Genomic DNA, 11,199 nt, shown 5'->3' on the forward strand with positions numbered 1-11,199 from the left:
TATAATATAAGCTAAGACAATCTTTTTGGGTGATTTTGAGATGGTTGAAAAAAACTTGCTTAGAAATGGGGTCGTTTTCCCTTACTTTGGAGCTTGTTTGGACAACATTTTCAGTGACTATGAGTTGGACTTCGCAAAAAGGGTTGAATTTATGAACTAAAGTGCATAGTAGTATAAAAAACAGTGCAACATCACAGAACAAACAAATGAACTCCAAAAATATTGGAGAAAGGCTCAAATATGAATGTCGGTTCAAATTTGAATTTTATTTTCAAGTCAAATCAACATCATAGCACATAAGTTTTACATCAAATAACATAAATTTTCACATCAAGTGCCAAAACTGTGTGGTTTAGATGAATTTTATGTAGGCTGGATTATATTTCATTGCCAATTGATTTAACAAAATTACCAAAAATCAATATTTTCAGTGACTATGAGTTGGACTTCGCAAAAAGGGTTGGATTTATGAAGTAAAGTGCATAGTAGTATAAAAAATAGTGCAACATCACAGAACAAACAAATGAACGCCAAAAATATTGGAGAAAGGTTGAAATATGAATGTCGGTTCAAATTTGAATTTTATTTTCAAGTCAAATCAACATCATAGCACATAAGTTTTACATCAAAGAACATAAGTTTTCACATCAAGTGCCAAAACTGTGTGGTTTAGATGAATTTTATGTAGGCTGAATTATATTTCAATGCCACTTGATTTAACAAAATTACCAAAAAAAAATGAGAGGCCTCGGGTAGAAATGCTGCGAGCAATGCCAATAGGATAATAATAGGAACTTGTCATGTTACTACTATTAATCTACTACTTCTCTCTTTAGTGGTAGCGTGCGTGCGTGCGACCGTGCTGTTTGCGCCCGTTTGCAAGCGGTGGCCGTTTCGGTTTCCGAGGCTGCTGTAAATGATGACATGACCACACACTGCCCTCCGTAACTTCGCAGTACTCACCACCCATCGCCCATCTCCTCCTACACAGAAACCGCCGCCCTCCGTCTCTTCGCACTCCCAATCTCCTCTCACATGGCGCAACCATCGGTGCCATGGACGCTAGCATTGGCTGGCAGAAGGCCGTGCAAGTTCTCGCCGGCGACAACGAAGAGATCCGCGAGCAGCTTCGGAAAATCACGGGCTGGTTCCCAAGCATCGAGATGATGTGCAACCACGCGCGTGGCCTGATCAAGGTCATGCGAGAGGACGAGAAGGTCCGTGCCTTCCCCCCGGCTACTGCGTCCCTTCTTCCGCCGTCATCCTTTGGGCAATGAGGAAGGTGCAGCGTTCCACCGACCCGAAGCAGCACGCAAGGTGGTGGATGTACCACTCCTCAAGGATGACGGCACCGCAGCCGGATCCTACACGTCTTGCCTCGAGGACGGAGAGGGTCACCAACGCTCTCATCGCGCTGCCGGCGGCCATCCACGAGCCTGATGTGCAGATCATTCCGGCAGTCTTCACTGCCAAAAAGAAGAAGGTGGTGAAGCAGGAGGTGCTGGATGAAGCGGGGGACAAGGACAAGAAGAAGAAGAGGGAGCCAAAGAAGAAGGTGATGGGTGTGATGCGCCGCTCAGAGCGCCTCAAGAAGCTGCAGAACAACTAAGTTACTGCAGATCCCGTTAGGTATGCTGATATATTACAACATATAAGTTATAAGTAATGAAATTTATAATCTGGTTAGGTATGCTGCTATATTTCAGCATATAACTTAGAAGTACTTTTACTTTTCGTATGATGTGAACTGGATGGGAAGTGCTCTATCTATTATGTTAGAAGTACTGGTAACTGATGGGAACTGCATATTATGTTGCTATATTTCTCTCTGTTGCAGTGTGCATGTTGTATGATGGTAACCGAATTTTAGGTAAACAGTCCAAAATTCAGTTAAGTTACTGAAATTTAGATAAATTGTCCAAAATTCAGTTAAGTTACTGAATCTTAACATAAAAGTCATTACATGTCCCAGATAGCATACGTTCTGAAACCACATGACACTTCCCCAAAATATACACCTACCATGCAGGACATTTCAAGGCCAGCTATATATAGGCCTAATACTTAACACACACATAAAGAACTTCACTCATCCACTATTGCCTTGATCCTCTCCAGCTTATCTTTGGTGCAATGCCCAGCTTTTAGCAGATCAGCAATCAGATACTCTAGCTTCTTATTCTCTTCCTTAAGTAGGACCCTGTCCACCTGCACTTCCCTTGTTTTATCAAAACCGGAACCTCCCCTGTTTTGGGGCCCCCTGTTTTGTCAATGGCGGGCAGCGGCAGTGTAAGCTACAGTCACTACCAAATCGAGTTCGATAACAGCTAAAAGAGAAAAGAAGACGGCATTACCGATTTGAAGCACTGTCTCCTCGCTCCATCTCATTCAGCCCCCCGCTCCTAACCAATCGAGATTCTAAATCGCCAAGAAACGGAAGAAACATAGCATGAGGCCACAGACCTATCCAAAATTCTGGGAAATGGGACTAGGGTTTCGAAAATACTCACTCGCAATAGCTTTGCCGCTGCCGAGAAAGGCGCCCCACCACCGCGGAGAAGAAATCGCTCCCTCTGCCGGAGAAGATGCTCACAACGGCGCCACTCGCCCAGTCCAGCACGGTCACACAGTCACCAGTCGAATAATGGACGGTTGACTCTTGACGACGTGGTCCTGGGTGGACCCCACCAGTCAGAGCACATAACCCCCAGTGTTCTAACCAAATCTCAGCCTAACTAACAGCCAGCTAGCCCCGTAAACAGGTTGTCTTGCTTGAGCTATTTCTGCGTTAAGATATGTCACATGAGAGTCATTACAACCAACAATGTCGTATGAGAGACAATTCAACTCAACGACGTCGTATGGGAACGATCGCCCTTTAGAGAGAGGTGGAAGCAGATGCTTCATGTGTAGCATAGAAAACATTGTAATGAGAATGGTAATTAACTAGCTTCAACAATATTGTAAATAAGAATCAAACTAGTCTGAAGAACATCATAAATGAAGACACATTTAAAAATCAATTGGTGGGAAAAGCAGTGCCGAAACGGCAAACATTCACAACTTGAGCTTAGTTTATTTCAACCCAGGTATTGACTGCATCTAAGACAAGAGCTAGGCTAGGCAACCAACTCTGATGTTAAAAGAGCGCAGAAAATCTGAGGATGGCTCACTGTTTATTTTTCATGACAAAAGATACTTCCCAACTGAACAGCCACAACCGGCAACGACCAGGAACCACTTCGAAGGTGACAAAATAACCGCTTCAATATAACATCCTTATATTAGAGATAATAAAAGTGGCATCTGAATAAAAACGAGTCATCTTAACCAAACTACCTCCGTCTCATCATTCACACGATTTCTTCCCAGTCTTCCACTTCGACGTCAGGCTGCAGCTTGCTCACAGATTGCCCGGCGCTTGGTTCTGCGCTGGACCCTGCGCCAACGCGAGGAGAGGAAGTGCTGGATCCCGTGTCAGTGCGAAGAGGAGGCTTACGTTTGTCGGTTGTCCCAGAACTGGTTGCAGCATCAGACTCCAGAGCATTCCACCGGTTTGAGCCCGTGACCTGAACAGCAGGTTTCCACACTGATCCTGGGGCATTACCAAGCACACTTGTCCCTGGGGCACGACCAAGCACTGTCATCAATGCAGGCGGGTTCGGCTTCAGCTCAGAGGGAGAGTCCTTCTTCCATGGACTGGCACTGCTCATTCCTCCATCTCTCGGTGCTCCAACCCACACATTGCTCGACAAGGAAGCCTGGGTGATGCTGCTTGGGCAAAACATTGCAGCACCCTGGTAAGCAGACCCATAATCGAGCCGCCTCAGCGCCGTTGCAGCTCTAGCTGAATCACTGAAGACTGCAACAGCATTCTTGTCATTCAGCCAAACCAATTCACACTCCCCACCGAACCTTAAAACTAGAGAGTTAACATCAGCATCCCTTGGCAGGTCCAGCATTGCAACGACGAGCCTCGGATCCATGTCCACCATCGGATCAAAGTAAGGATGGGAGGCCGAGACAGGGACACCAGGCTTGGAGCCCAGAACACGAGCAGGAACCTTAGACTTGGGTGTCACATGGACGGTAATAAAACGCTTTGGCTCCCAACCAACTGACTGGACAGAAAGCTTCCACCTATCTGCAATGAGCCTGATAGCATCTCTCTTATCATTCAACATGGGACAGAAGACATGGAACTTCATGTTGCTTGAAGAATTCCCCCTTGTCTTCCCAAGGACAAGGAACTTGCACCTCTCCTCTATGGCCAGCACCCACTTTGGCTCACGCCTGAAAAGATCAGAAAGCAAATCCGACGCATTTGAGTTCTCACCAAAATGCAATGCGTCCAGATTGGGTGGGGTAATGTCGAAAGCTTCAGCAAGGACTCGTTTCCGCTCCACTCTTGCACACTCCTCGTCACAACAGAGTTTCCTCTGCCCAAGAGGTACCCTCTTCCCATTAGATTCCACTGGTTGGAGAGGCATTGGCAGCTGCTGCATGACAGAGATATCGAACATACTATCACCATTGTAAGCTCCACCAGCGCTGCAGGGCACAGTTGTACTGATACGGCCACAAGAACAGGTAATAGTCGCACGATGTTCACATCTCACGTCTGGGCAAGGCGATGATGGGTGGCATGGGGTGTTGCAAGTGTGCTTGCATTCCCTCCTTGGGACACCACATAATTGTCCACATGAAACTTTGCCCCCAGAGCTTGAACTAGCTTCTCCATTTGCAGGCAGTGGATCACAAGGGGAAGGATGGCAAGGCCTGGCACAAGCATGCAGTCCACATTGACGGTTCTTTCCACAGGGTTGGTTGCATCTGATATCCTTTGAACCACAAGGGATGTTCCTTAACATCACATGTCCCCCAACGCATTCTCTCGTTACTGGCACAACACAAGGTGGGCAGTCCCCGAAATGGCATTGGTGCGAAGCTGGATGCCCGCAAGGCTGAGGGACAATGCACTGGTGTGGGCATGATGGAGTTGGTGTGCCGCAAGGCTGCGGTGGCGGAATAGATGACCTGCCACACGCACAAGTGAGCTCACTGAATATGGTCTCACGGCAAGGGTCGCAGTGACCGCTGTGGCAGAGATGCTGGCATCCATGCTGTCCACACCGGAGCTTCTTGCCACATGGTATCTGGCAGAAATGGGGATCCATGCTGTCACCTTGATGCTGAGCAAATGGCTTCGACAGCGGGCAACAGCACTCACTGCATCTGTGCCTCCCGCAATTCTTCTTGCGGCCACAAGGCTTGTTGCAACGGAACTCTTCCTTCGAGACCTTGTAGCACTCCACCATCTGGCCTGATGAGCCACAGCGGCACCTCTGCTCGACACGCACCAAGCACGGTGGACATTCTCCTTCGTGGCAAGTGCCCTTGCACCTATGCACTCCACACGGCAATCTCTTTTCGCATACCTTGTCACAGGTGGCGATTGGGTCCAAGCAGCTAGCCCTCTTCTCCTCCAGCATTGTCTTGCCACAATGGCACGTGGTGACCTTCCCTGGCATAAGCTCGCACTCCCCGCACGGCCCTGGGTGGCAAACATCCCGGCAGGCATGATTGCCACATGCCAGATTGTGGCCGCAAACCTCACTGCAAGAGAACACCCCATCCTTGTCCGACAGCTTCCCTTTCAGCACCATCTCGCCGCACAACAATGTCTCCGTTTTCTGGCCACAGAAGCACAGTGCAGGGTACTCAACCTCGCATTCCCCGCAGGGGCCGGTGTGGCAGACCTTCTCGCAACGGTGCCTCCGGCAGGGCAGCATCTTCTCGCACGGCTGCCCACACGTGACAGGGGTGCTCCGGTCGGCGCAGCGACGGGTGATTGACTGCTTGCCGCAAGGGCACAGCCGCTCCGGAGCAAACGCCTTGCAGGGCGGGCACGGCCCAGGGTGACACTGCAGGACGCAGACGTGCGGGCACCTGGCGGAGACATCATCATCGTCTCCCTTGGCGGCGGCGGCAGGGTCTGCTCTGTGGAGCGGCTTGGAGCAGGGCTCGCCGCAGGAGTGCGGGGTGAGGAAAAGGTCGTTGGGCGGGTCGCGTCGGCGGCGGCAGAAGCAGGTGTATGCGATGTCGCGGGCGCTGACGTCCTGCACGGACTGGCAGCCGGGGCAGCGCCAGGCGTCGGAGGCCGGGTCGTCGGAGACGGAGGCCGGGGAGCGGGCCCACCTGCGGATGCAGGGGAGGTGGAAGATGGAGAAGCAGCTGCCGCAGGACCAGACGGGGGCGGACCTCCGCACCATGTCGTAGCAGATCATGCACTCCACCGCCCCCCGCGCCAGCTTGTCCTGGATCTCCTGCACCAGCTGCGGCATCGCCCCGCTCCGGGCCTCCGTTGGCGCGGGCACGGGCGCGGGAGCCCTCTCATGCCGCGGCGCAGAGGCGTTCGCGGGAGCCCTCTCCTGTGGTGGCGGTGGCGTGGAGCGGCCGTTGTTGGGGTTGGGGCGGCGCTGGCGGCGGCGGGGCGGGCGGTTGTCCGAGGCGGGGTTGGGGTTGGGAAGAGGGAGGAGCGGGGCGGCGTTGTCGCGGTGGTGGGGGGGCGCATAGGCGGCGGGGTTGTGGCGGGGAGCGGGAGCGGGAGCGGGGGCCTCCGCGGCGGGTGCGGCGGATCGAGGCCGCCATACGCCGCGGGAGAAGGGCGCGTCGGGGCCGCGGCGTCGGCCGGTGGAGGGCTGCATGCGGTGGCGGGGCGGGAGGGGGAGGCCCGATGCGTCCTCCGTTGGCGATGTGGGGGTGGGTGGGTGGGTGGGTGGGGTGCAGGGGGGAAGGCGGTGGTGGGTAGCGGAGTGGATGGGGAGGGATCGGCTGGCGGCGGCGGCGGCGGCGGGCGGCGGCGATGGGAAGGGGAAATTTTCTCGCGAATATGCTACAGTAACCTAGCGTACTATTATACGATACTGCGCCTGCGAGCGGTCGACCGCAGCGGAGGTCGGTTTGTTTTCGGACGATTTCTACATTGGAAGCATCTAATTTTTCTTCAACCTAAACTCTTCTGCTCCATCCCTCTTCGCTTCAGAATTATCTGTCGCATAAATGAATCTTTCCAATTAAGTAAAATATATTATAAAAATCTTTATGTACGTACATGATAAAGCAAATTATTTCCAACTTTTCAATATAAGACTAATAATAACTGCAGCATCAAATTGGCTTTGTTGTTGTTTGGGGCTAAAGGCGTTGTTGTTGTTGTTGTTGTTGTTGTTGTTGTTGATATTGTCGATACATATTTTATTTATAAATTTTTATTTGAATGTTAAACCTCTTGATGAATTTTTATAGTGTGTCTTCTATTTCGGGAAAAGTATGTGTGTGTCTTCATGGAGTTGCATTTTGAGGCACTCAAACGGAATATTGCTATTACATGTGTTTAACATTCCTGGCATTGGACACAGAAACATGTTTGTGTGTGTTCAATCACCCCGAATCAAATTGCGGAAATAAAAACAATCATCTCGCACGAGCTATTAAAATTCATAATTTCATTGAATGAAAAAAGCTCGGTGCATGAAAAGCTCACATGATTTCTATTCGACGGGATTTAACTCTAAAAGTGTCTCGCATCGGTAGAGCTCCTTAATCTAAAATACACATGTAAATAAAACATGCAAGGGGTGCCGTTTCATAATGGCCTACAGGTGCATAGTGTTTAATCATAGCTTTTTTCAAGTAATAGTATCGATCTCACGGAGAGCATAGAAATTGGATTTTTGTTCCTTGTAGTGCCTTATAAAATTGTATTTGCAAGTAATTATAGACTCAAGACAAACCGAGGGCAAAGACAAATAATAGCTTTGAGTGAAGTACAAACATAAAATAACTAATAAACACATAAGTAAATGAAAGCAGAGAATGAGCAACACTTGGAACATCGAATTAGTAAGGCGTCATCGAGGAGTCTGGAATTCTCATTTGTATGTGTTTCTCGTGACTTATGCAACAACATAGTACTAACTAGATACTTGAACCACCCATAGACATTTGAGCTGGGAAGATCCGGGTATAGGATACCTTCTACTCTAGGTGGACTTCGTACCAAACGCCATCATCGTAGTTTCCTCTTGCATGTTACAACTACGGTAATTAAGGATTTCCCCGTGGACGCGGCCTCGTCAAGGATTTTCCATTACTCCCCTATCGATTGCATAAGCCAAGAGAGAATGATTTTATTGTCACCTCGAATTACCTCTACTTCATAACCTTTATAACTACACTAATATGCTTCGTGGCCTTGTGGCGAAAATGTTGAGTGAGCCTCTTCACAACATTCACGAAGGTTATTAAATCAGACATTCAACAGAGTATCTCATATCCTTATTAACATTTTCAACACCTAAAATACCAAAGTTTATCCATATCCCCGAGAACTTGGAGGTTTAATCCTATATAGGAACGACGGCATCATATGAATTGTGATGGTAAACGAGATGGACACGGAGGAGGAGGATGAGAGACGATGGAGATGGTTGATGCCATTGTTCCCTTTGCACGTGGTGGTGGAGATGGTGATCTCCTCCTTGCCAATTCCCCTTCGGATGCCTTTCGAAGGCTAGGGTTTTGTGTTTTGGACGAATTTCTAGTGCGTGTATGCGTTTAATATCCGATCTGATTCTAAGGGATGAAAGTAATCAAGATAGAGGAGGCGGCGGTGGCTGATACGAGCGATGGTACGTATGAGACGTTGTCGTTTGCTTTGGAGGCGTCGTGCAGCCTCCAGCTTCCTCCCAAATGATTCACTTTTTAATGGTAATTATTTATCACATCATTTGGCGTGGTTTTATCACCATTTTCTGAAGTTATTTCCAAGGTGCTCGAGTTACTTACAGAAACACATCCTAGGGGGAATCTACAAAAAGAAGTGTGTAAGCGCAATAAAACTCCACAAAGTATGTCATGTAGCACAAAATAACGATAAAAAATATCCATGGCCGAGACCATGCGATCGCCATCCTTGAATAAAGGAAATTTGATGCTTTCAACGCCGTCCATTAGCTTTCATGTGGAGGTACTTGAAATTAGCGTCCCCCTCGTGCAGGTCTTTCATGTGGGTGAAAGTAGATCTACCACGTTGTCGAAGACGCACTCTCTCCCGGGAAGCGAGAGCCGGGCACTTGCCCTTCAAGAAAGCCTTTAGCTTGTGTTCCTCTTCCGACAAAGATCTAATTTCATGTGCGCCATCCAAACGCAAAATCAGCTCATTTGCAATCTGAAAGAAGGTAGTCATATAACCACCCTCACCCTATGCTTACCATAATAGTGTGTTTGTCTCGGAGGAATTAGCGGGAGTTAGGAGGGTGTAGGACTTAAAATCCCTTGTATGATTGGAGGATATGGGAATTAAAAAGGATACGGAAAAGGAAATTAAGGGGTCCATGTTCCTCTTATATCTTCCCTAGGTGGGAGCTGGTAACTTAGCATGGAATGGGAAGGGAAAAAATATATGCGTTGCCCACACACCGCAAGCAAAGGAAACTAATTAACTCTGTTAAATTCCCACAAATAATCTCCACCCAAGACAAACATGGGATTGGGACTAACAAACCACTTACCAAATCTAATTCCTCAACTAACACCCTCTCATGAATTCCCATTCCCTTTCCCTTAAGCTACCAAACACATTGTAAGAGTTTTTCAATATCCAATATTTTCTTCCAAGTTCATCTTGATCAAAACCTACAAGAAACATTGTGTGATGAGCTATTTTTTGGATTGATAAACCGCGAAAGGGTCGGAGGAGGGAAATCCTGCCATGTTAATACCCCACGCGTGTATCATCTACAATTTTTCATTCGTCACAATCTCAACAACAAGTTGGCGAGCAAAGCTTTCTCAAAAGCATCGGTATTTGGAGCCACGGCCATCCCGCCACAAATATTAGCTAGTACTTTTTTAAAACCAACATGCTTGCATAGATTCCTTCTACATTGTGGGGTCAAAGTTCCAAGATGTAGAATGATATAAGTAGCTCTTTATTGGTTAGCCCGTAGTATAATATGCACCCCTTTAGGCAATCCCTCGACCCGCCCCTCGCCAAGGTGATATAGCATCATCTGCTCTTTTTATCTCTAACGTCAATTACAACCTATGCTCTTGACACTCGAATCCCTTGGATGATCGTCGTTGGTGAAGTTGGTTCATTGCGTGAAGTGCATTGGTCCCGATTTGCTCTATATCAATGGTCTCGATTTGTTCTATATCAGTGGTTGCGGGTTGCTACCCAGAGCCTTGTAGCATTTTGTACAGATTATTGTTTTCAGTGTTGCAATAACCGAATTACGGAAACCATAGGAGATGAGCTTGAATCTTAGATTAACAAGTGAGCCGCGCCTCTACGATTTTGAAGCATCGAGTTTTGAATAGGTATTTGCCGTGGCAATAATGATCAGTTTTTGTGTTATTTCACATACACATCAATTTTATTACACAAAGGTGGCAATTTTGATTAAAAAAGCATGGCAAATTTGAATATGCATTTGCCATGGCAATTTTTGATCATCTTTTTTTTGTTATTTCACATGCATGGCAAATTTCTTATATAAAAGCATGGCTGTTTGATATAAGTACCATGAAAATTTGTAAATGTGTTTGCCATGGCAATTTTTTTGTATTTTTCGTTCCTTTTGGCCATGGCATTTTTTACTTTAAAATTTCCTTGCCAATTTTTACCTCATTTTTCACCATGGCAATTTAATTTGTTTTATCTACCATGGCAAATTTCACTTTTTTGCGTGGCAATTTTAATTTAACATACATGGCAAATTGCCTTGTATACATAGCTTGATAATTTCAATAAAGTTACAATGCCTTGGGTATTTTCCTTGGCGATTTTAGTTCTTTTATTCAATATGCCCTTTCAAGTTATAGTTCTTTGAGCATATATCATAGCAAAAAATTGTGTTCATTTCAAAATTATGTCTCATACATCATACAAAAAATCGAAACTTTTTTTAAGGAATGGCCATACAACAAATGTATGTAATTTTTGACCTAATTTGACCATCATGACTTTTACCGTTCAAGAACATGGCTATTTTTTTTTACTTTCTAGCATGGCAAAATTGAGTTTTCATTTTGCCATGGAAAATTTATCTTTATTCACATGGAAAATTTGCCTATATTGCCATGGCAAATTTTAACTCCATGGAACATTTTAACAGCCACGACAAATTAATC

General features: G+C 46.9%; 1 protein-coding gene across 1 annotated transcript; it reads right to left on the bottom strand.

The window, feature by feature from the left end:
- Nucleotides 1-3,056: 3,056 nt before the first annotated feature.
- On the bottom strand, nt 3,057-6,754 carry LOC123407556 (NF-X1-type zinc finger protein NFXL1-like). The gene has a single exon (XM_045100718.1). The coding sequence runs from the start codon at nt 6,705-6,707 to the stop codon at nt 3,354-3,356; it is 3,354 nt and encodes a 1,117-aa protein (XP_044956653.1). The 5' UTR covers nt 6,708-6,754; the 3' UTR covers nt 3,057-3,353.
- Between the last annotated feature and the right edge of the window lie 4,445 nt (nt 6,755-11,199).

The sequence above is a fragment of the Hordeum vulgare genome, chromosome 7H, assembly GCF_904849725.1.
Source record: "Hordeum vulgare subsp. vulgare chromosome 7H, MorexV3_pseudomolecules_assembly, whole genome shotgun sequence".
Classification (NCBI taxonomy): domain Eukaryota; kingdom Viridiplantae; phylum Streptophyta; class Magnoliopsida; order Poales; family Poaceae; genus Hordeum; species Hordeum vulgare.